The sequence below is a fragment of the Cydia amplana genome, chromosome 4 (genome assembly GCF_948474715.1).
Source record: "Cydia amplana chromosome 4, ilCydAmpl1.1, whole genome shotgun sequence".
In the NCBI taxonomy this organism is placed as follows: Eukaryota; Metazoa; Arthropoda; class Insecta; order Lepidoptera; family Tortricidae; genus Cydia; species Cydia amplana.
Window position 1 is genome coordinate 10,574,991 of NC_086072.1, and position 27,552 is coordinate 10,602,542.

The 27,552-nt window shown below is 38.0% G+C and overlaps 2 protein-coding genes across 3 annotated transcripts in view; both read right to left on the reverse strand.

The window, feature by feature from the left end:
* LOC134663259 (potential E3 ubiquitin-protein ligase ariadne-2) overlaps positions 1-27,552 on the reverse strand; it is a 295,209-nt gene that overhangs the window by 93,423 nt on the left and 174,234 nt on the right. The gene's annotated exons all lie outside the window — the stretch shown is intronic.
* Positions 1-27,552, reverse strand: part of LOC134663252 (band 4.1-like protein 4) — a 74,209-nt gene that overhangs the window by 43,004 nt on the left and 3,653 nt on the right. For both annotated transcript variants that reach the window (XM_063519655.1, XM_063519656.1), the window contains exon 2: positions 12,738-12,846. In XM_063519655.1, coding sequence (XP_063375725.1) covers positions 12,738-12,824 — 87 coding nt within the window. In that variant the 5' untranslated portion in view covers positions 12,825-12,846. The remainder of the gene's footprint in view (positions 1-12,737; positions 12,847-27,552) is intronic.

Genomic DNA, 27,552 nt, shown 5'->3' on the forward strand with positions numbered 1-27,552 from the left:
AAGACTTAACTGATTTCGGTGGCACTTATTTTTTTTATACTCTATGATTTTGTGTGGACAAGGTGTTTACTTATTTATTTTCAACTGTAAATTATAAAGTCTATTATTTATACTTTCCGAATAAAACGTGGCAATCTTGTAATTTTTTTCATTTCTAACAAATTTGCTACAAATTGGCGCCCGAACTCAAAAATAATTAAAATAAACTTTCGTCATTCGATATCATTATTATTGTTTTGTTTTGAAAAGGGGAGGGAGTCCGTCCATTCGGCCTTACTGTTACGTTTAGTTTCGCAGCCAGAACAGTAGTATGACGAATCAAGGTGAAGGATCCATTGGTGACACTCCACACAGATCTCAAAATCCATTTTTTGACCCAAATCCACGCGTGCTAGCCATGGATAGCGGTGACATGCACTCATGTCAATTCGCGGAACCACCACCGCGATCTGGGCCAGTTCCGAGTCCGATGTATACGAGTCACCATTGGAAACCCGAGTCGCTGACTAAATGGAATCTCACTTTTTCGGGTGAGAACTGTGTTCGCGAATTTCTCGGTCGGGTTGAAGAGGAAGGCATTGCGCGCGGCGTTAGACCATCCTACGTTGTACAGAGGTTTCACGAGCTACTTTCCGGCAGCGCTCTGAAATATTTTCGGGCTATTCGCCATCCGGGGCTTTCGTATGTTGATCTAAAGTCAGCCTTTATGCGCACTTTCGACATTGTTGATTTTGATTTTAAAACAGAACGTCAACTGCGAGAACTAAAACAGTCCGATACTCAGACCGTTGTTGATTTCGTCATCCAGGTCCGTGACCTTAATGCTAAATTGCGCGTCCCAATCGGTGAAGACGATTTATTTACTATCGTCAAATATGGATTACACAAGCGATATCACTCATGTCTTGCCACTAATATTATAGCAGACATGGATACCTTGTTGGAGGTAGCTAAAAACTTTGAAGCATTCCAACCACAGCTGGTTCCGGCTACCACGGTGGCTCCAATTAACGCCCTAAGTCCAGAATGCCTTAAGTGTAACATGTTAGGACACGACTATAGGGGGTGTCCAAATGTTCGAGGGGTGGTGTGCTTTCAGTGCAAGCGGGCAGGTGCTGTGACTCGGAATTGTCCCAATTGTAACCCTCCTACGCAAAAAAACTAGGTAATGGCGATGCCACGCTCAATCCTTCGGTATCGCCGATAGTCATAAATAACTCTCTTGATAATAGATTATTTGTCGAAGTTTCTATTTCTGGTATTCCTGTTAAAGCCCTTTTAGACTCAGGTGCTATGCGGTCCCTCATCGACCTCTCACTTCTTAAGGGTTTAGGTTTAAATTATTACACGGGTACAATGCCAGTAGTGGTATCCGCGGACAATTCACCGATCGAGATTCTTGGTGGAGTGGAACTCTCAATTTTTTTCCATGAAATGCTTATCACCCACCGATGTCTTGTGGGTAGGAACTTACCTACGAGATTAATACTCGGAATGGAGTTTTGGGACGTGTGCGGGTTGACTTCGGTAATCAAACAGTTTTTTAAAGGGGACAAAAGCGGTAAGCTTTTTGTGCCACCTGCACACGTTCCCGTCAGCGGGCGCATTGAGGCTAGTGATACTCGATATTTACATCCGAGAAGAGTCCTTTCTGCCGATCAAGAATTCAAACTCCAGTCCATTATCATTACCCTGGAAGACATCTCTTCTGACAAGATAGGTCTGGGATGTACATCTTGGTTATCCCACAAAATCTCGACTATTGGGCCGCCTATTCGTCAGCGTTATTACCCACTGTCTCCCGTCAAACTGAAGGTCCTCAATGAAGAGATTGACAAGATGCTTGAGATGGGGGTCATACGCCCTTCTCGGTCACCGTGGGCAAGTCCAGTTGTAATGGTGACAAAAAGCGACGGAAGTGTAAGATTTTGTGTAGATAGTAGGAAGTTAAACAGTGTCACTATCCGCGATTCCTATCCACTTCCGCGAATCCAAGACATCCTGGATAATTTACGAGGTGCCAGATACCTCACATCGCTTGACCTTAGAAGTGCCTTCTGGCAAATTCCGCTCGCCGACAAGGACAGTTGTGAGCGTACAGCGTTCATTGTACCTCAACGCGGTTTATTTGAATTTGTCCGTATGCCTTTTGGACTCACGAATGCGGCGTCAGAAATGCAACGGCTGACTGATATGATAGTCAACTATGAGTTTTCACCTGAATCAGACGACTTTGTATTTGGTTACGTTGACGACTTAATTTTAGTATCTCGCGATTTTGATAGTCATCTAAACCTCATTACCAAAGTCCGCGACCGCTTAAGAGAGGCCGGTTTATCTATCAATCTAAAAAAATGTGAATTTTGCAAATTGGAGCTCAGATATTTAGGGTACATTGTTAATGAACGCGGGCTCCAAACCGATCCAAAAAAGTTAGAGGCGATTAGTAATTTCCCGACGCCTACGACGGCAAAATCTCTACGGGCCTTTATTGGTATGTGTTCATACTACAGACGTTTTGTGGACAATTTCTCATCGATCATCGCGCCTTTAACGTCTCTTATCGGAAAAAAGAAAGGCAAAGATCCCATCAGTTGGAGCGGTGAGGCTGAATTAGCCTTTAAGCGATTAAAGAGGGTCCTTATTGATTCCCCGGTAATGGCATGTCCAGACTTTACCAAGCCGTTCGTGCTGCAATGTGATGCCAGTTCAGTGGGTCTTGGTTCGGTTTTAGCTCAAAATATTAATGGAGAGGAGCATCCTATTGCTTATTACTCACGGTTGCTTTCAAAAGCTGAAAGAAATTACTCAACGTCAGAACGGGAGCTGCTCTCGGTTTTGGAATCTATTAAACACTTTCGCGGTTATCTCGATGGTATAAAGTTTAAAATAATTACGGATCACATCGCCCTAAAATGGCTCATTACCTTGGACAATCCAAGCGGCCGACTAGCTCGTTGGGCTACTCTGATATCCCAGTATGATTTCGAGATCGAGCACCGAAAAGGCGCGTTAAACGTTGTTCCAGACGTTCTTTCTCGTCCCCAAGTCGGTTTGATTTCCTTCAGACGAGGTGACAGTATAACGACGGACCCTTGGTTCGAAAGGGTGTTTACAGGTACATCAAGGTCGCCACAAACATTTCCGGCGTATGCAATACGGGACGGTGTTCTAATGCGTAAGATGGCGGTTGATAATCCCTTAGAGTCTAATTCCTGGCGGACGGTTTTGCCTAAAGGTAAAATAAGAGAGGCTATCGCTGAGATTCACGACGGGTTCCCGAATGTTCACCCTGGAGTCATGAAAACTTATTTGAAATTGAGAAGTTTATACTATTGGCCAAATATGTATCGCGATGTAAGCGAATACCTTGCGGAATGCCAAGTCTGTAAAGCGTACAAGATTTCTAACACGCAACCGCGTGGACACCAGCTTTATCCAAGACCTGTATATGCTCCACTAGATTTAATTTCTATAGATTTGGTTGGTCCTCTTCCGATAGCCTACCACGGGTTTCGATATATTTTAACCATGGTTGACGTTTTTACAAAATTTGTTTGGTTGGTACCATTGAAGAAGGCTGATACGAGATCTATCAAAGTTGCTTTGGAGTCGGAAGTGATATTGCGTTATGGAACGCCATCTAACGTTCTTTGTGATAACGCGACTGTTTTCCGTAGCGTGGCGTTCGTAGATTTTTTGAGGTCTTACGATATTCCCGGTCCATGTTACACACCCTATTACTCGCCCCAGGCTAACGTCGCAGAACGCTACAACCAAACAGTTATCACGACTCTCAGTATTTTGGTAGGGAACGATAATCGCACCTGGGCAAGAAATTTGCCAAAAGTAGCATTATATTTAAATTCATGCGTAAGTCTCGCGACTTCGTATACCCCTAATTTTTTAATGTATGGACGCGAGGTAGAGACTACACGACAAAGCGCCCATTCTCAGACTCCAGGCCCAGAGTTGGTCCGTAGTCGGAGTGATCGCGCCTTGAATCTTGTAGCACTCCAAGACATTTATGCGAAAGTCGCTGATTCCTTGTTTCTTGCTTTTCAACGGAACGCTAACACCTATAATGAGAAAAGGAAGGCTGTTATGTTTCAACCAGGTGAAATAGTATGGCGGAAAAATTTTCAGCGTTGCCCTATTGGGGAAGGAACTGGCGGAAAGTTCGCTCCGCGGTTTGTTTCGTGTCGCGTAGTCAGGCGTATTTCGCCGCAAGTTTATGAACTAGCTGATGTGAGTTCACCTCACGTGGGTTTTTATCACGTCAAGGATATTTTAAAATAGTTTACGATAATTAACTTTTTTATTTGCTGGCATAATTCGTTTCGGGGGTGTTAGTTTTTTGGTATTGTTGTTGAGGTATCTTTCATAACAAAATCCTTTTTTTTGTGTATGTCAGAGGATATCTGCAGCGATACGCTTTGGTAGAAACCTTTTTTTTCTTTTTGACTTAATTCCCGACGACGTCTGGTTTGACAACAGACACGAGATTCATTTATTTTCCAAATGAAGTTGGTGTCAATTCTGCCTATATTATTAGCGCAATTTTTAAACGTTCATTGAATATCCTTTTTTCAATTGGGAAAACCGCTTTTTGTCGCGGGTAAGTGTTCGAATCTTTTATTTTATTATTTGTTTGCATTTCTTTATTTTAGCGTGGCCTTTCTCTTCGTCCGCAGTTTTCTTTTTCGGGAACATTTTACCATTGCCTTTGTGGACACGAACCAATAGCTGGAGAGCTAGCCACACCACAAGGCGCACGCCACGTTACCTGACATAGTTCGTCCAGCGATTCAGACATCAGCCTGAGCATGGGCAGCGCACCATTGGCCTAAGCCTATTCCCGACATCAGTCTGAACTGAACGTGGTCGGTTCGCAGCTCTACCCCACAACTTAAGGGAAGTGTCCATCCTTTTAACGAATTCAACAAAATTTACAATTTAAAGCGAACGCTAAACCATTCAACAGTTTCCTGTGTGCATTTTATAAAAATTTAATTATTCTTACATTCTTATTGCTCGCAGCCTGTTCCTTACTGGTACCATTAGGGAACGAGAAAGACTTAGCCAGGTAGATAGCCTTTTAGTTCATAAGACTGATTTCGGTGTCACACTACATCTTAAAAATTATCTGACTCTGAAACTTAGCTGATTTCGGAGGCAGTTACCTTTTTTTTTATACTATCTATGATTTTGTGTGGGCAAGGTGACTACTTATTTATCTTAAACTGTTAATTATAAAGTAGGGAACAAGAAAGAATTAGCTGATTTCGGTGGCACTTATTTTTTTATATTATCTATGATTTTGTGTGGGCAAGGTGTCTACTTATTTATCTTAAACTGTTAATTATAAAGTAGGGAACAAGAAAGACTTAACTGATTTCGGTGGCACTTATTTTTTTTATACTCTATGATTTTGTGTGGACAAGGTGTTTACTTATTTATTTTCAACTGTAAATTATAAAGTCTATTATTTATACTTTCCGAATAAAACGTGGCAATCTTGTAATTTTTTTCATTTCTAACAAATTTGCTACACTAGGTATATTAAAGTAGAATAAATGTTGGATAAATTAATACGTATAATTTTAATTACTAACTTCACTAATTTTTAGTTTTATATAAGGTCACGTACCTATAAAGATAAAGATAAAGATAAAGATAAAGATAAAGATAAAGATAAGATATACGACAAGTTCCTAGCTAATCGTACCGGAATACGTAATTAAGCCGAGCTCACTTCACATCCACAATATGGAAACGCAACAATAACAGATGCAGCACAAGTAGGTATCCGCAGAAGAGCTGTATTTGCTTGTACATAAGCCTCCGAGTTTGTGGGAAAATTGCGAAACAGTTCGTTGGGTTGAATAATAAATGATTTAATAACAGAGCGCGTTTGCTCCCAACGTACGTTCGGGTCGAAAAATAACAAACGATTTTAAAAAGTGCCGGCAGTGGCGGTATGTACGGCGGTGCACGCGATCCACCTCCCGCGGGCGCTCGGCCGCCTGCCGCTCACTGCCAGCTCCATACATTACATGCTACATACACCTATTACTTTATACCTCCTGCCTGTACAAACATTTTCTCAACCTGGAATCAAGTTGAGATAATCAGAGTAAATTGAACCAATTAAATCCGTTTAACTCATATGACGAGAAACGTTAAACCAGTTAGTTATATGTTTCCCAGAAGTAAGTAGTCTCGGTCAGTATACGAGTGCGCTAGAGCTGGCATCTGTGTCGCAGAGATAAGCCGGGCTAATTTTGTTTTCGCATCTGTACAAATGTTTGGATTTGCATAAAAATTCACCCTCAATGTTTCCAATTCTAATGTCAGGAAAATTGTGAAAGCAAAATTATAAAGATAGCGTCTGAAGCTGAAAGGTAAATAAATATTCGAAAATAAAATAAATTCTGAATTTTCTCAGTTGAACGTGGCAAATGCGAGCGACAAAGATGTAATTTGCTGGGATTCAATACAGTTAAGTTATGAAATGCTTTTATTCGCTTCACTTCATTAATTAGTCATTTTATAAATAGGTACACGAAGATGGCCAAGGAGATCCAAATTTTCATAAATTACCAGGAGTATGTACATTAAACCCATAAATATTAAATAAGTATGTACCTGTACCTACCTTAGTTATTACATTGCGTACATCACCTTCTTTATACTTTATGAAGTAGGTGTGATTGATAACTTCAGTTCATAAATGGCTAGTTTTTAGGTGCTTCAGGATAGTCATTTTTGATATTTTTTATTTAATAAATGTTGCAAATACCTACTAATTGTGTAAAGTCAAATGTGCTACAATTTGGAGTTGTGGTGACAATAAACTTTAAGAGAATATATTTAATAGTGTCACAGTTCCTGGAATTAAATATATAATTATTTCTAACAGTTTGTTATATTTGTCTCAATCATATATAATACTATTTACAATTATGTCATAAAAATATTCTAACATAAGCTTAATAGGTATGATAGTTACAAAAACACGTAGTTTTCATGTAAATAGCTCGACGAAATCTAATACATATTTTGATTACGTACAGGTATGCTGGCAAAAGTATTTAAATACTTAAAAAACAAAACGAATAAACATTAAAAATGTAATATATAGTACTCAGTAGACATTGTAAATAATGTTGATTGCTGTTGCGTATTTTAACCCGTGCACCCAGCGCTACGAGCGAGGTGAAAAATCCGTAATTTAAAAGAAAAACTAGACCGCGAAGGGAAGTTAAAGGAAGGCATCAATGAAACACAAGTAGTTGTAGCTGCAGCACTAGGCAGCAGACCGTAAAACTCTGCAGAGTCAATTTGCTCCTGCAATACAGCACAATGGCGAGCCATCGCGTTGTCGCCGACACTAGGCTCGCTTCATAAATTGCTGCGCAATTTCTTATCTTCCCTTTCCGTTTAGTGTTTGAGTCAAATAAAAACAGCTTTGCTAGAAAAGTCCGACAAAGCTTTATTTGCCTTGCTTTTATGTCTGACATCTTGATAGCTTCCTTTTTCTTACTTGTATTCAAACGCTTAGAGACACGTTACAAGCTAATTAAACTGCCGTGTTACATATAAGTAGGTACTTATTACTTCAAATTGATAGTCGTTTCAGAATGATTACGACTACTGAAAATTCAACTTTCAGTTCTAGCGATGATTGTGATTTGTGATTGACAAATTAAATTATACCAGCTCTTATTGACAAATACATTAATCAATTAAATATTAAAAACAATCGTATTAGGTGTTCACAGTCAAAAATGTGTGGGCAAAATTTCAAGTAGGTAAGCTCAGGTTAAGCCATTAGGTTAAGCTATAAAAGTTAGAGAAAACTAATAACGCTTGGCGAATAATGACGCAAAATTAAACAACCAATTACTTTATATTTTCAACTTAAAACTTCTAACAATGAGCTACTGAAATCAAACTATAGCTACTCGTAATATTCATACCTAGTTAATGAACAAAATCTAAATTAGTTAGCTTTTACATTCTCATTAAAACCCTAACTCCTGTGAGCTATAAGAATGAATTTGATCACGGTACCTATAGGTCACACGAAGGATAAATAGGAATATATTTTATTCCTCAAAGTGACTCGGCGAAACATGACAAAAAATTAATTAACTTTTACTTTTAATTAATTCAACATTTCCTTGCGACTGTTTTATTAAATTTCCATAAATTTAACTCACATTAGAAAGCTTGAATCAAGTTGTAGTTACTAGCCTATTGTTATGTGATGCCACGCCTCAGATATCTGGTTATTACTTCTAAATCACAATAAAATTGTTTATTGAAATATTTACGACTGTTATAAGAAGAGCAAATGGACTTAAGTCTCCTGGGAGGTAATTCCTTTCGTTTACTGAGCAGCGAGCATTTGTGGACTAACCAGTGTGTCTTAGAGATCCATAACAACCATGCATACTGTCTACTGTGATGACTAGTTTACTTAATACTAGTTGGACTCGCGCAAAATTTGAAATATTCTTCTACGTATTCGCAATGTGTACCAAACGCTGGTAATCGCTCGCCTCAGACAAACTATGACATTGAGTAACAAATATGCTCATACCTATTTTTACATGTTGCCCTCAGATTAGCGTTAACTTGAGGTCGGCATGTGGTTGGAATAACCTAGTTCTTGGGCGGTGCCGGCCGCGGCTGAGAGCGATCGTCTGCCGCGGCTGTAATCTTCGGTAATAAATGTAATAAAAGCATAAGCGCAGCCAATTACACGTTCCGCTATTCCTCAAATTCGACGATAACCTATAGGTATCGATGAAGCTCCACTGATTTGGTAAATTTCAAATTATTACCTCTTTATACTTATTTTGTAAAACATTTAAAAATACAGTTACACCTGTTTGATAAGGTAAGTGAAATTAGATAATAAACTAAGTAAAATAAATTAATTTGAAGAAGGTTGAGGCTGGAATGAAATCTACAAACTTACTAGCCGAGAGTTGTGAATAACAAATCTCGATATTTTATTGGATATTGGATGTGTGAAAAGAGAAAAGTTTTTGTTAGATCCGTTTAAGACAAATGTCCCTCCGTAGATGGAAAACTGAGGGAAGAAAGGCGATTTATCTAAAATACCCATACAATTTAGGATAAAATGTCGCATTCTCGTCGCTTTCACTTTACCCAAATTGGATGAGTCTGGCCTCAATATATTTTCTGGGGAATTTGTTTGACGTGTAAGTTGAGGATCCATGCATGCCAAACAAAAGCATTTCTAGGACAAATTCCGTCTTTGTTTACGGTTATGACAGAGTAACTGGTCGGTATTCGTTCGAAGTCGGTGGCTCTTATGTTTCCAAGTTTGTCGGAGTTTTGGAGATAATAGACATTGTGTGTGAGGTCGACAGAGGCGGCCATTATTCCTCGGCGCGGCGGACGAGGGTGTTTTTGGAGCCATAACTTATCTCAGCTTTGGAAAAACTTTTAACAAAGTTTCCATCGTGGGAGTGGAAACTGTTACGGGAGCTTTAGATATGGGACGCCATTCAACAAGTAGGTAGGAGGAATAATCGCTATCGGGGCGCGATGATGAGCCAGCTGGGAGAGTATAATTGGCCGATAGTGAGGCTCGCGGCGGCGGGCGCACGGCGGGACTCAGCCACTCTCACATTCACTACGCGGCGACAATGCCAGCCAAATAGAATTTAATATTCATAGAGTCGACGTACGATTCAGTGAATTCATCGTCCGCACCTTGGACCCGAGCCTCGCATATAAAAGACCTTCCTCGAGCCCCTGGGTGTACTTCAAATAATTCGTCTCGGAATACGAGTAGCTGCTGCACTTCAAAAGTAAGGGAAGGGAATCCGAGAAAAAATTCACGCGTTGTTTCATACAAGGGAAATTGAAAATACCGCCAGTGTCCGCCGGGACGAGGTGGCAAAGGTTGAATTTCGAAATAATACCCGGCCAATTTCGACGTTCCTACTAGGAAGCTAGGGGCGGTAATCGAAGTCATCACAGAGAAGGAAGTTGTTTTCAATTGTAACGGAACACTAGGATTATCGCCCGAGCTTGATGGTTTGGCTTTGTAGGAAGGAAACAATACGTAAACAGCTACACTGAATGTTATTTCTTAGTTGGATTAAATAAGATAGGGTAGGAATGAAGTAAAAACGAGTTTCCAACCGGTCCATAGAATATATTCAAATAAAACAAATGTTATAAAAATAAATAAAATAAAATTAATTTAAGCGAAATATTTAATGGCCTCTTAGGGGCCCGGTTCTGATTTTAATTTCTTGTCTAAAAAGTGTTAATTCCTTGTCCAGAAATGTCATGATTGACAGGAAAACCATAACAATTGTTTCAGAACAAGAAATTAAAATCAGAGTCGGGCTTCCAGTAGCTATACGTCGTTTTTAGTGTACCGCACAAACTTTGTTCGCGGTACACTTATGGGATCATATCGGTCTTGCAAATCAGTTAAATGTGTTTTTCTCAAAAACCGTTTGACGTAGATAGCTGAAATTTGGAACAGTTATAGCAATTACCATCACTGACATTATTAATAAGTCGAAACCGCTTACTTATTATTTTAGGGGAAAATTTGGGGGTTGAAAGGGGTCAGCTGAAAATATTTTTTATTTGTAAGAATCGTGTCGGGTACCATTAGAAAGCTTGCAAAAAATTGAGCCGGTGGACTGATTTTGACTTCATTTTAGAGTGCAGTGGTTTCGCTAAAAAATGCATTTAAAGTTGCAAGTTTTCATACAAAAAAATTTCACCTCTGTCCTGGCGATTTACGCGCAAACTATAGCTAACAGGCAGCTGACCAGTCAATACCCAACTAAACCAACCATGAGGACGGCGGGAAAATTATCACCTTAACTTTATCTTTATTACTTTTTCAACTGCAGCCTGATCTTTGGTTGCTTAGGGTTAAGGTTACTAGCTAACACTGGTCATTTCATATAAAGAAGTAGTTTTAGCGAGAAAGATCCTTACTTCTAACTTTGGCATTTACAATTTATGACTTATGTGCTTGACACAAAGTTTACTTCTCCTTGCCTATTTTTGTGGGATATTTTTTTTTTCAGAATAGTCTAATATAAGTATGAGTGAGAAAAAGATCTACAAAATACAACCTTGTTAAAATGCTAATAAGTTTAAATTTCGAACGGGCTTTCCAACCAAATGACTACCTCAATGTGCTCAGTAAGAATCCTAATTATTATTGGAGTTTATTTGTAAAATTTTAAATTAAGAATTCTGTTCTTCACTGTCGTTGTGTTTTGTCTTTTCACAATAAAGGACATAGAGTTAGTAAGGCGTATAGTATAGAGATAACAAAGTCTAGACTTTGAACGAGCAATTCTTGTATATTTATATATTTCGGGGATCTCGGAAACGGCTCTAATGATTTTGATGAAATTTGCTATATGGGGGTTTTCGGGGGCGAAAAATCGATCTAGCTAGGTTTTATCTCTGGGAAAACGCAGAATTTTGAGTTTTTATATGTTTTATATGTCTCCCAGATATTAACCTATGAATGCGTTTTATATTACATTAGAAGTACATTATAAAAACTGAATTACCAAAACTCGGACTGAATTCAGTATCAATTAAACGTAGTTTAGCAAAAAGAAATCATCCATAAAATGTCATTTAAATACATTTTTGCTTACACTCTCTCACTTTGTTAGCTTAGACGAACTCTACATTTTAACAGTTCTATATAATATTTAAGTCTATGTATTTCCATACCATGTATGGAACTAGAAACAAAATCAAATCAAAATAATTACTAAATTTAATTCAAATTGAAGCAGTATAGAATACCGAGCTAAATGGTGAACCGTAGAATACGTCCTTCGACCTATCGAATCTGAGCGCTTCGATGTAATGCTGCACTGTAGTTTTGCCATTTTGACTCCTATAACTCCTACTAGCGATCCGCCCTTTGCACGGGTTAACAAATTATACGTAAACCTTCCTCTTGAATAACTCTACTCGTATCTATTTAAAAAACCGCATCAAAATCCGTTGCGTAGTTTAAAAGATCTAAGCATACATACAGACAGACAGCGGGAAGCGATTTTGTTTTATACTATGTAGCGATAAATTATCTTCTAGGTTGTTGTCGGATATGTGTAAGTATCTAAAAACAGGGAAACAATTTGTAAAATATAACGATGCGTGCGGTACACTAAATGCCACGAGCTATGACTCGGGCTTGGCCAAATTATTTTTTTTTAGCATTAGAATAATCGTAAACAACCTTGACGTGTCTTTCTATTGATAAACACTTTTGAAAAATATGTTGCAGCAAAAATATAACAATTATATAGCAAGGATAGATATTTCTATTCTTCTGTTATATCTATAGTTACCAACTATTTTTTTAAACCGATTTCAATGAAAAGACATGTCAAGATCGTTTACTTACCATTTTTATAATGCTAAAAAACTAGGTATTAGTCCCAGGTTCGAATCCTTGGAAAGGGCAATTAGCTATATTTGTGTGTTTATCACTAATATTTGTTTCTGAATTATGGATGTTTTCTGGTATTTATGTACCTATATCAGCTAACTGTGGTCCTACCAGATCGAATTGTGTAAGACTGATCAAACTAAAATGATATGACCGTTATATATGAAATTACATATGAAACTTGTAGATCATAGCCGTACTGTTAGAATATAGTTGGGTATTTTTACAGTATGTCTATGATTACCTGTATTTCGTGTAGCAGTTCTCGCTCATCCAGCAGCACGACGCGGCAGGCCAGCGTGCGCGGCGCGGGGCACAGGCAGTCCATCATCGTGCTGCGAGCGCCTGGCGCCCTGCAACAAAAAACACGTTAGCAACGTGATAACCATAAAATACCTAAATACATACTTCACGCATTCTTCTCTACAATCCGGATTGAGTCTCCCACAGCGACACAATGCGCAACTTCGAACAATTTTCACGATTTCACTTACGTGGCTTTAATCAAGCAGTTAAAGATACATGCTGAAATACAGTTAAGTCTGAATGCTATGATTATGAACACTTAGTACCTAACATTCGAACGCCTTCAAAATTCTAATTATATTTGATCGATCGAAGTAGCTACTTAGGTACTTTTGCTCGCTTGGGGGTTAGAAAATGTGTACGTTGTACTGTAAGCACACTTTTTACCTTAAAATTTGTTTGATTCAGCTGCTGATAAGGTGATAAGCTATTTTACGAGCGCTACTCCGTAGCCTACAGGCTACGGCACAATTTTTTTTGTATGGGCAATTAAGAATGTGTAGGTATAAATTACCTGTTCAAATTTTATCATAATGTACAGCAGGGGTTGGGGGGTTGACAGATATATATGCTATCCATCTAAATCGGTACAAACAACTCCCATATTAACATCCCATTAGTTGCACTGTAGCCGGGTTATAACTCAATGTAATCATTAGCTGCTTTCTGTTCGAGAGTACGTTTTAAGCATAAAGCCAACCTATTTACCAGATAACATGAACCTGCATATTTTAGAGTTGTGTTTTGTGCTTCAGGGCAAATTCAAACCCTTGCAGGTAGCCTAATACAAATCCCAGTATTCTAACCGTATAAAGCCAGAAGTTGTTTGTAGTCAATTACGGAGTTATTTGAATTTGCAGTCAGACTCAATAGTAAAATCACCAAAGGGTTGGTCGAAACCAAATATATACTCGTTAAAAGTTAGTCGGGGAGAGCGAGCGCACAGGGAGGGTGTGTTTTAACAATTTTGTTTTAATTAGTAGCAGCGCCCTCCCTAATAGGCGTATTCGATTCGGCGGGACTTTTTGTGATCTCGAAAAGGTTTTTCGTACGTTAAAGTAATAGTAAGGGCCACGTTCGTAATGCCAGTTCGGAAAACGAAAAATAGGAATAGGAACGTGAAATGCCATATTTGAATTAACTTGAAATGAATGTTTACGGTTGGGAATATTAAACGTGATATTGTACGTGGCGATCGAATGGCTCATGAAATAGATTACACCTATACCTGACTATAAAATGAATCTCGTATTATTTATAGGTAGACACGCAATTAATTAAGATTTTACGTGATGAGCCGATGCTGTATTATTTACGGAGCTCGACTCGACTAAGATTTATTAGACCTCCCATTTCAAATTTGCAGTTGTTAAACAATTAGCTGCCACCAACAATTAGATTTATTACTTGTTAGTTTGTTTATAACAAGCTATATATTAATCTGGAGGATTTTACAAGACTTCAGGTTTGTGTTTGTCTAAAACAACATTTTGTTGACGAAACCAAAAGTAAGAAATCAATTAATGCTAAACGACAAAACAGGTTTGTGTTTACTACTTTACCATTATTACCGTACCTAGTGACCGATTTTTGTGACAAATATATCGCGACTTTATTCTGCTGAGTCTACTATGTACCGGTCAAGTGCGAGTCCGACTCACGCACCGTACAAACTATCTACTGCTGTGATGTAACTGCAAATTTACGGTTTTAGGACTTTTTCGTTACATGTGCTACATGGCGTTGCTTCTTGCCAATTTTCATGATTATAGGCCAACGTGAAGTCAGCTATATATTTGATACCCTTGCGAGCATCAAAATATAAAATATGCGCCATAGACGGAGCATAAACCATGATTCCATTGACTTAGAATTTGATATTAGGTAATTTCAGCTTGATACCTCCACGCGTTCGGAAACGTCACGCTGAAAAAAGGGTCTTGACAGACGGATAGACGATTTGCCGACTGAGGTGTATGGAATAACCCTAAAAATTCACAAATACTGTGTACTGCCCACACAGTATTTGTGAATTTTACTGTGCCTACTTCAATGTATGTATTCTTTGCGTGCAGGTATCTACTCATACTCAACAAACAACAATCAGAATTACCAAGATAATTATCCTTCTTAGGGCCACTTGCGCGTTCAAGGGTGAGTAAACTACCTCGGAGTTAACCGTTTAACCCTACAGCTACCCGTATAGTTTAAACCTGTATAAACATTGATATTATAGACACAAGTTACCTAACCAAATATAGTGCGGCGTAATTTGCCATAGTAGAGTATAATGCAAGGGCATTGTTTGGTAGGTACCTACTGACCACCATACCATAAATAATTGTGTATCATAATGTTACATTAAAATACAATGATATGACCTTGTGATAGTGCATCATACTTATTCTATTAGACTGAAGTAATGTGTTTTGAATGATTCACGGTTAGTTTCACTAGACTTATATCGACCGGGATATGAACCGTGATACCCTTTGTATTGTTTTCGAGCTCTCGATATTTCGACGCAGTTACATGCATCTTGTTCACGGGTAAATCTCTGGCGCTAAACATCGCGTAAAAGAAAAGCCAAACATTAACTCAACACGTTTAGCGCATCGAAAAACTTCCAACAACTACACAAGCCAAGAACTTGGAGGCAGCAAACAACGGAACAGAGATGGCAATACGAGCCATTAATCCGAACGAGCCCGACAGAGATTAGTGCCCCCTGACCCCACCCCACACGTGGAAAACATTTTCCCGCCATTGTCTGGGCGGAAGCAAAAAGAGGAGTCGCGATTGACATCGTGGCGCTGCAACACGACGCGGGTCGAGCGAGTCCCGCGCGCGATCTGGAGCGGCGTTCAGATTTTTAAAATCTGTTATTATCATGTTATTACTTGCAGCGCATCTCGCTCACACGATAAGTACCTACGAGCGAGATGCACTGGCGATAAAATGAGATCAAACTGACATGTAATTTCGAAATGTTGGAATCGGCCTCTTGGGTCCTATTATTCAGTACCACAAGTTACAATTTTTACCCCGAAGCACTGCATGGTAAAATAAGTAAACATAGGTAACCAAGTTATGAAAAAAAATATATATATAAGTTACTCGTGATTTTTAATGTACATACAGCACCCATTATTTCGACAGGTGTCATTAGACTTGTAAGATAATGAGGCTGTGGTATTTATTTTCATCTTAAGCAGATAACGCGGCAGATTTACTGGTGGGATTCTCAGCTATCTTAACGTGTCCCCTCGCACCCGAGCGGTTCTTCCCATCGCCTTCCGAGGCTATAGACACACCATGTCCAATGTTCATGCACAGTTGTTACGGATCTCCAGACCACACTTACATTGGTCTGTTAAAGCAAGTAACTACTCAGTAAATAATGAGAATAACAACCCATGCGTTTTTCTTTTTCCTCTTTGTTCGAGAATCACGCGCGATACAGAGGTACCGCATTAGGCCCGTTAATATAGAAACGGCAATATTCTCACTGCGTACCCACGATAACATCGTTACGCAGTCGTCAATTCATCACTCCGTTCTCATGAGTGCCTTTTCTCATGTGCACAAACGAGATTACCGACAATGAGCAGCAGTTTGCTTGTTGTGAGCTTTTTCTGGTTCACTGTTGTAACAACCGCTGCGTACCTTATTAATAAGTCTTTACAATGTTTACAATTCATAGGCAGTAAAAAAACCGGACTAAAGTACGAGTCGAAAAGCGAACGATGTAGTGTGAAAACCTTTAACGGTGCGTCTAAAAATAACAAAAACGCAACATCTGACAGATCAGATATAGATAAATAAAATAGTTAAGAAAATTCTTGAAAGCAACGAATTTCTTTTATTTTCATTGTATTCATCACTTCACGGTCACATAACAGCGAGTCATATAGTTAACCTCGTTAGTTGTTATTACTTAACGTAAGTCGTCGACAGCTTGCTGCACTTATCCGAGATCGTGGGGTCGCGTTATTTTTTCTTTCCCACAAGCGATCACTGTCACATAACCATTTTGTGTTATCGTAGAATAAAGGGCCTGAAATTAGAATCACAATCTAATATAGTACAAGCGTCGCACTTTTAATTCCAATTATAAGTCACTTTTACTATTCCCGACAAAAATTAGGCTCCTTAAAGACCAATTCTACAAGGCCTAAAATCACTGCTTTTTAGGGTTCCGTAGCCAAATGGCAAAAAACGGAACCCTTATAGATTCGTCATGTCTGTCTGTCTGTCCGTCTGTCCGTCTGTCTGTCCGTCCGTATGTCACAGCCACTTTTCTCCGAAACTATAAGAACTATACTGTTGAAACTTGGTAAGTAGATGTATTCTGTGAACCGCATTAAGATTTTCACACAAAAATAGAAAAAAAAACAATAAATTTTTGGGGTTCCCCATACTTCGAACTGAAACTTAAAAATTTTTTTTTCATCAAACCCATACGTGTGGGGTATCTATGGATAGGTCTTCAAAAATTATATTGAGGTTTCTAATATAATTTTTTTCTAAACTGAATAGTTTGCGCGAGAGACACTTCCAAAGTGGTAAAATGTGTGTCCCCCCCCTGTAACTTCTAAAATAAGATATTGATAAAACTAAAAAAAATATATGATGTACATTACCATGTAAACTTCCACCGAAAATTGGTTTGAACGAGATCTAGTAAGTAGTTTTTTTTTATACGTCTTAAATCGCCTAAATACGGAACCCTTCATGGGCGAGTCCGACTCGCACTTGGCCGCTTTTTCTCACTTGTTATTTTATAGGTATTCTTTATTTCGGGTGTTGAGTAATTTGTTAATCCTGGCTATTGACCAATGAATAGTTAACTCCTTGAATAATGCATAGTTAACTCCTTTATGCGGATATGGAAAGGTGGGTTTATCTTAGCATGGAATTAGCGTTACTTATTCGAGTTTTTTTTTATCTACACAATTATAACGATATTAATGAGAAAGTGTAAACGCTACGCTAGTACATGAGTGCATGTTCGTAGCGTAGGTATAAGTATACCTATAGGCACGGAAAAGCCAATACGGCCAATTATCGAAGCGTTAGCGACGCCGCTGTAGCCAGTTTTATACGCTTTTGTTTCCGCGGTGTTGTGGCCATTTTATACATATAAATTGTCAATAATTGTCGTTTTGCAACATACGCAGCGAGAGTATCGAGACTACAAAAAAAACGGCGATGCGTATGTGCTGGCTATTGGTATTGTGATTATCACGCCGCTACATATAATTTTGATGTAGTTAGATTTTCAACAACGGATATCACAATATTTGGAAATAGGTTTGTTATCCAAGGTACAATACCGATCTACATAATACACATAATAATATACATAATATACATAATTTCAGATTGGTCTTAAAAAGTGAAAATTAACTAGAGTCCGTCTAAGTTAACTCTGCAACGCGTTGATAGAACAAATTGTGGTGGTATCATTATGAACTTATTATGACGATAATTCCACACTTTGTTGTATTAAAAGTAAACTCTTTATTGTACAAAAACACATATTAAAAGTAACATACAACTTAGAACTTATCCTTCTGAACATGCTTTTGCAAATGCGATGTAGAGTCATCTGGATCCTACTCTACTTATACCTACGTACATTTTTTAATACTCGCAAATATAGAGCAAGTCAGGTGAAACAAAATAAAAAATCTACAAACTAAAGCTACCCGATATAAAGTAAACTCTAAAAATAACCCCTTTTTTACTATGTTTAACTATTAAATTTCGAAATTTGCATGTAAAATGAAATGATCTAAAAACTGCTCAAAATCAGTTAGGTGGCGGTAGCTGGTTTTGAAATGGTGTGTAACTTTTAACATAGGAAAATTGTTTTTAACAAAACACAAATGCATTTAAGAGGTTTCAGCAACAAGAAACTAAAATAACATCGACACGTTTTTAGGGTTCCGTAGCCAAATGGCAAAAAACGGAACCCTTATAGATTCGTCATGTCTGTCTGTCTGTCTGTCTGTCCGTCTGTCCGTCTGTCCGTCTGTCCGTCTGTCTGTCCGTCCGTATGTCACAGCCACTTTTCTCCGAAACTATAAGAACTATACTGTTGAAACTTGGTAAGTAGATGTATTCTGTGAACCGCATTAAGATTTTCACACAAAAATAGAAAAAAAACAATAAATTTTTGGGGTTCCCCATACTTCGAACTGAAACTCAAAAATTTTTTTTTCATCAAACCCATACGTGTGGGGTATCTATGGATAGGTCTTCAAAAATTATATTGAGGTTTCTAATATCATTTTTTTCTAAACTGAATAGTTTGCGCGAGAGACACTTCCAAAGTGGTAAAATGTGTCCCCCCCCCCCTGTAACTTCTAAAATAAGAGAATGATAAAACTAAAAAAAATATATGATGTACATTACCATGTAAACTTCCACTGAAAATTGGTTTGAACGAGATCTAGTAAGTAGTTTTTTTTTGTACGTCATAAATCGCCTAAATACGGAACCCTTCATGGGCGAGTCCGACTCGCACTTGGCCGCTTTTATGATAGCATTCCCTCCAAATTTTCACAACCTAATTTCCGTTTATTACCCAAATAATACCTTTTAAATTACGAGCGCTGTAAAACTTTTACTTCTGCTCTATGTACCTATCTAATTTCAGACCTCCCTCAATTTGGAAAGGCGTTTGCAGCCATAAGAATAACTCTTTGTTATGGTTATAATATAAGCAGTCCTGTTGTGAGCATTGCTTACACACACATCGTTCACTCGTCAAGTATAATGTGTGACCTCCAGATTTGTAACAGGTATGGGTAATCAGAGATTGTAACTACACTGGTTGGCTTGAGGCAAGTGGTTGCTATGCATTTTAAATACCAGCAAAGAGGTGCGAGCGGACGCCAATGCATACCAACACGCGCAGACCTCTCGCATACTGATGGCGCTGGCCGCTTAGACACTACTTCTACAACTTTATTGCTTTGCTTTAATATCAAACCAGACAGATATAAGAAAAAACATGACTCTCCCGTGGTTCAAAACACTAGTTAAATTATTTTTTTATCACATCTAGTAGCGTTCTTGTAGAGTCTGTATGTGGAAAGAGTGACTGCAAAATGTATAAACATAATAATTAAAATCATGATTTTCTGCAGATAACTAGCAACAATTTTTAGTTGGCACTTAAGTATTCGGACCCCAAAAGCTGTCTGCTATATACGTAACTGTGTTATTAAATTAATATATTGAAAGCTTTAATTGGATACTTCGTTATGTGTACACGCGATATACAGTATTAGGGTGTCATTACATTGTACACTGCCTCGTATCAGAATCGTCTCGCGGCAGTTTAGGGATATAAGACCATAAAATTATAGGTATTGTTGGACTCTCAGAGTTACCTATGTAAGTTTATGAAAGACGTAGTAACTGACGATACTTATCAGTTATCATCATTTTTGTTCCATTTCAAAATAGAATGACCAGTTAATTATTAACTTCATTGCCAGTAAGGTTTATTGACTAGGTAATTACAAAAACAATGAACTACAGATTCATTTCCACTATTATTAACGATAAATACTAAAATTGAAACAGAAACATAGAAGGCAAAGGCTCATAAAAATGCTAGAGTAATTTAATTTTGCATACAAATATTGAACTTAGCATACTGCATAGCAATCTCAGCCAAATAGGCTTCTGTATAAGATTCGACTAAATCTGCCATGTTGTTAGTACATTTAAATTTAGTTTAGGTTATAATTTGCTTTGTGACCATCTTTAAGTTATATAAGATAAGATAAGATAAGATAAGATAAAAATATATTTTATTGCACGGAAAGGATACAACAGTGGTTACAACACGAGTTACTGGTAAGAGTTGTGCATAACTAAATTGACATTCCGATATTCCAGGAGTCCCCGCACTAGGCTAGGCCTGTATCGCGGGGGACCAGATGTACATTGTATGTCATGCAAGTTAACTTAAGAGGAGAAAGATACCTAATTCTAATTTTAACAATTGTGTTTAACAATTCGTCGGTGCGAATAAAAAAATCGCCATGTATTTTTAAGCTACTTTTCAGGAGACAAAAATAACTATTTATTTTCCTGTGTGTAATATATTTGTTGCACCTGTATTTTTTTTTTCTAATAGATCAATGATTTTTACATGATACTCATGAAGAAAATAAACAGTTTTTTTCGTAATTTTTTACAATATTATTATTTTAACCAAAATTTTGTTACATAGCGACTTAAATTTGGTTCACTTAAAATCGTCATGTGTACACATAGCGATTTGTTGCCAAAGTAACATAGTACGAGAGATGATACATAGCGATTTTAGGGTCTATTCGGGTAATCCATTCTACAATAAATCGCCATGTGCAACATTATCGCCATCACCCTTGACGGAAAACAAGGCATTTAATTTCGTTATGTGCTAAAAAATCAGTTAGCTATTTTTTTTTGTTTCTGTTTTTTTTTTGTACAAATGTTGTTCACATAGCGGAATTGTTATTTTCAAAACTAATAAAGATATAACAAAAATATTTATGTGGGTCGACGGGAAATTGGAAAAGGAATTCAAATATGCCAAAATCAAAAAATCGTAAAAAAACATATAGCGATTTTTTTATTTGCACCGAATTGTAACAATATAATTATAATGTGTAGTAATACGATATTGACATAGCGCCCTCAATCTTGTGTCTCGCCTCCCAAGTGTGCCCGGAAAAACTTTTGAAAACCAAATTAACTACATTGCTTTGAACATTGACAAATAACTTTTTTATTAATGGTACTTGTTATGTCATATGATAAGAAGTGCCCATACTGTTAGAATTTGTCTTTGTAGACATATTTTAACAGCTATTAACATTCCTTCCATATGAAAACATTGGCGATCGTTCTTAATTGTTTAAAATTACTATTTATCTTATGTTATATTGAATACCTATAGTATTTCGTTTGTATGTCAGACTACACCTTGTAGGTAGTTACTTTAACCTCGTATTTCCAAACGGACAAAAAAAACTAAATCAACTCTACTACATATTTATATACTAAAACGTATTGGAAAATTGATAGATATGCCACTGTCAATGCGTTTGACTAACGAGACGTGAATATTTCGTTCGTTTCAATGCATGAATGAATGAATAGCTTTGTAGCAGCGGAACTAAATAAAGCCCAAACTGCATTTTGAGGATTCCAATTGGATACATGTCGATCGATTCGTCGAACATGGGATATATGTAAGTCACTCTCTAAGTAATTACCTTTCGTTTCATACTGCAACAGATTGTCTCTCATACAATTAGGCCTTGAATTTGAATGTACTTTACCAATTACATGTATTCCTATTAAGGCTATTAAATCAAATGAGATCGATCGATTTTTTACGGTCGTTCGCGACACTTAATGGTAAGTTGCGTGTTTCCTTTTAGGTACAGTGTGTGATGTAAAATGATAGGGAATAAATTGATCAGAGAGGCCATATCTCGACGGACGGACGTCGTAAAGTTTGCACAACACGCCGCGGAGGCTGCGGGATGTGGGCTCGGGCACTCGTCAAGCTTCGGCGCACCAGCTAGTGGCAGGGTCTACTGATCGCGCTACTTAAAAAAAACTTCGACAATTTTACCCAACAAAAATAACACCTTTGTAGACCGCAGCAGTAATGACATCCTGTACCTACTTCGGAATTATCTATCTTTTATTTTTACTGAATATAAAACATGTAAGGTTTCTGAGAAGTTACACAAATTAAAATAACCAACACTGCCCTTCTATGGAAGATGACATGTGGAGAAGTTCAACGTATTCCTTTTTTATTTTTAATACATTCAACTTACGGTTTGGATACAAGTAGTTTGTTGGAAAGAAGCCAAAACAAGTCACGAATGGCTTACGACTGACATATTGGTTTGGCGACGATTGAATATGTGAATTGTAGGGGAAAATATAAATATTTGGGTAAGTATCAGTGTACTTATAAAGACTATCACTGGGCAAAACTTGTTGTTTGTGCTATGAATCTTAACAAAAGTGAATTACTTATCCGCCTATTTTCCAAACATCGGCCATACTAATTGTATAGTATGGCCGATGTATGACTAGCAAACATGTGAAAGGAAAAGAATAAATGTTATCATTCCAATATGAGTGGTCCCTAATTGACTGGAGTCATATATTTAAGTAACTAGAAACAAGCATTTATTTTAATATTAGTTCACGCATTTATTATGTCGGCGCCCGATGAAGGGTAATAATATTTTTATTACTTTGTATCAAAGTAGGCGGAGCTTTGAGCACGATTCTACTAAATTACAAGCGGAACCGAAAGACGCAAACTATGCAAGATCGGCGCTGAGTCACACATAATCTGTAGCTTGCCTTCAAACCGAGCAGAAGGATTTAAAGTCTGCTTTTTAAAATTAGTAGGCACATTATTATTATGAGTAATTTGTTGGCTCACAAATTACATCAGGTAGCCCGCGGCGGTCCCGCTCCGCGGCAATCAGCAGCGCGCTGTCGGACTCACCGGCTCAGCTCCATACACCTCCGGACACGCCCACAGTTTAACATTTTTCAACTCGCCTGGGATAATGCTAGATTCGTATTATTCATTATGGACCCCGATAATTATATTGTCATTATGCTGGAGCCCGGGCTAATTTCTTGTGGGTGTATTGTTGGGCCGTCTGTCAAATAAAGAGGCCAACGGCTGTAATAGGGAAGTGTTTCACAAACGCTTTATGAAATCTGACTTCAAAATGGGTGTCAGTGGCTTTCTCCAAGTTTTCGCTGGCTCGGCGTTCGGAAGCCAAAGGAAGCGGATTTGCGGAAGGGACGGCTCGTTAAGTTTTTGTGGCTTTAAATCAGCGTTAATTAAAAAGTTGCAGTTATCACGTAAGGATTCTCTGCGTACAGATTTTGCTGAGCTTAGTCGGCGCGGCTAAATGGAATATTAATAATGCTTGTGGCCTCACCCGGGGCGCCTTTATAATACCATTTGCTAGTGAATATGAAGATGAGAAGGCATGGAAGCGTCCCTAACATTGTCTCTTCATCCTTCCTTTGTGTCAATTTGTATGAAGATTAGTGTGCCTTAGCCAATTATCTATGTAGCTTGAGTTGCACCTTAGCTTCTAATAAATACTAACATATTATGTATTTAATTATAAAGATAAACGGCAATAACAGATATGTATCATTTTTCACTAATTATTATTAATTTAATTCGGCCATTCGTTCTTCATCGAAGCCAGCAGTCTACACAAAGCTTTTCCGATTACGTTTTCAAAAAGAATGTAGGTCTTTCCTAGCGTTACAAGGGTAGGTAGGCACACAATTCTATTCAGCACTTTAAGCTCAGCGGAGCTCACAGTAACAAGCATTGCGGAGTATAAAGTTACCTTTGCGTAAGAATAAAGTTCGTACATTCGCGATTAATATATTCACCGCGCCTCTACCTGTGAACAAAGATTACTTACCCGCAAGGCAGAGTATATTACACGATTCTCAGTCGTAGTGACGCGGCATTAGAGCTCGATCATGAAACCCTGACTCATGGAGTTGAAAGCACAACGACGTAATTCAAATGTATGTACATATATGACGTTTCATGGATGTGAGAATCGCAGAGTAATAACAAACCATAAGAGCGCGTATGGGTGATAACCGCTCAAGTCTTAGTAAACGCCTCATAATGTGGTGTCTTAACATGGTAATCTGTGCTTGCGAGTGAGCAACTAACGAAGAACCCCTCTAAACTTTGTTTTGCGCCGTACCGCCTCACAAAGCGCCTCTGCACTAAAACGCCTCTTAATGAAACGCAATCGTCGCAAATTCGTCTAAATTTTCGCTACAACGAGCCGGTGTTCAGCTCGCCGAGCCCCTCAAGCATGATCTCGCTAAATTTAATCCTAGTGCATTCGACATTTCGCTTGCACTGAATTAATTTTTGCTCATTATCTTTTAATGGTAAACGTCTGTAGTGTTGAATGCTCGGGGCAATTAAACATAAAGCCAGACAGCTCTATTTGCCGTAGGCAGTTTCATAAATTTGGTTATTACAGTGACATTATTTAAATTGTTTTTTGATCAGTTTAATGTGACCCGAGGTAACACTGTCCAAAAGTGACCTACTAACTACTTATATCATGTAAGAGTAATATTTAATAATCAGAGAATATTGATAATAAAAAGGTAAGTAAACAAAACAAGTCACAAAATACCTACCTTTATCATAATGTCTGAGTGGCGAATGGAAAATATTAATTTCAAAACAATTATGGAAGTTGTTAATTAATGTCCCCCCTCACCCGCATACCAAAAAGGTTAAGTAAATGAAATAACAAGAAAACCTCAGGCGCGACTTGGGCTCCGTTTTCGAAATAAATAGAAGATAGAACTGTGGCGAGTAAGAGATATAAAAGAAGCTATTTTTCAATAACGGCATGTTTAACATCGTTTCTTTTGACACTAAGTATCAACCGTAAATGAGACCTTTTTATTTCAATACAGTTTTATTTCGACCTAAACAAGACGTGTGTCAAGCCAAACTTGAACCAACATACGTATAATATGTATCTATATTCGTTATTATGACGGCATTTGAAAAGACATACCTAGCAATTTCTAATCAGGTCCAGTGACAAGTTGGTGAAGTTGGAAACCGCAAAACTGTAGTCAAGCTTTGGAACTTAGTTGCACGTTCCAGAGCGTGTCAGCTAGCCACCATTCAATTATGCCTCGCCCAGTCGTTTACAGGAATTAGTAGAAAACTTATTTCATCAATTTGAGTGTTTGTCTGCAAATCTGTTTAACTTTAAATCACATTGAATTAGAGTCTATTAACACAAAGGAAGATGATGACTTTATTTTCAATAGCAGCGACTCAGGTAACGGGTCAAAGATTTTCACGTTTCACGATATGCCTAGGAATTTCACGATATGCCTGATCTTACGATCGGCCGCCGACATATACAATACAATAAATATATTGGGAGACCTAGTCAGCTTATAAACTAGGTACTGAATGATATGAGTATTTTGGCATGTTATTAATACATTGGTATGTATTTAAACATTTGTTATGACATCATATAGCCAAATACATAACCAGCTACAAGATATAATAATCGCTGGGGACTATCCTTACAATCCAAATACGGTATTGATAAAATTAGATTAGTAGTGATACCATGTCCAACTCATTAAATTTCTTTTACCATGATTAAAAGTAATGTTCAATATCCGATGAAAATGATTACAAAGAATCGTTCGGTAAGAGGTAAGCAACATATTGCCAACACGATGTCGGAGCCGGTGCCGGTAACGTGAGATTGTTGCGACGCGACAAAGGAAGATAAACAGAAGAAAAATGCGGCGTCACACGACTCACACGACCGTAACAATGTTCCGATAGCGACAGACGATAGTTCTGCCTTTAATGAGAACAGAAACAATCTTGAAACGGTAACAGCTTTGATGGGAAACGCTTTTGATGCTTGTATAAATTCAGAGTTCAAAGCACTGAGCTAGCGTTGGAAAATAGCAAATGTTGGCCAATACGGTTTATATAGATACTGAACCGTCAGATATCTAATAATACCTACTCCCTGTAAATCCAGAAATGTAAGGATTTTTTTCAGTATTTATTTTACGTAGCAAGCTAAGACGTTGATATTCAGGCCTTTTTAACTCTATGTATTAACCTTAAATACTAGGTCCTTTTGTTGATGAGTTTATTAGAAAACACGAAATATTGCACGGTTTAAACGGTATATAATCCCAATAAACCGGTTGTACGAAGCACTACGACATGACCAGCCACGATTCTGAGACGGCTTTCGCTTGTGATTTCATGAGCATCCGAGCATGTGAGCCATATGATGCGAAAATCATTTCAATTGAACGACCGGTGGCACAGCCGCAGTGACGGCTTTCAATTCAATCTGGTGAATCTGGTAATCGGAAATGGGTATTGTACAACAAAGGCTCCTATTGTCAACCGGCCACTGTCCGCTGCCCGCTGCCCGCGCCTGCCGGTCAGCGCGCCCGCCGTCCGCGCACATTCATATTGAATACTCCATGCATACAGATTTGGATCACATAGATTCCGTTTGATCACGGAAACCGTGATTCGATTAATTTGTGCTAAAATTTACGAGCAAAAACGTGACCACTTCTGTAATTAGATTTGCGTTGAATGTGTATGTTTTGATTGGACACGTTTTTTACATGCGGTCGTATGAAATAATAATATGTCCCTTTGCATAACCAAACCACAGTAAAAAATATATTTAGTTTTAAATTAGGTACATTGATAAATATTTATAACTTGAAATCCTACCGATCTTTATAATTTATCAATTTTACAAGCAAATATGCTTTGCCGGTGCCGGCCGCTTAACTGCATCTGTCAACCGTACTTACTAAATAGTTAGGTTTAAGGCGAGCTGGCGAGTACTTACATTTGAATCGTTACCGTAAAATGGGGTGAGTAGGGGCAAAACTGACATTCAAACCTCGATAACATTTTATTTTTACATATGCAAACTGAATGGTGTATATAATAAGTGTTCCGGACGTATGTATTTTAGTTTTTATTTTATTTTGGGTAGTTCCATTTCATAGCTTTGACTATAAACAGGAAAACCCACCTCACCCCGTAGTCCCTCGTATTTGGAGTGAGTTGGGTTTTCATACAAAGGTGACTTTGGAAGATTGTTGTATCGATT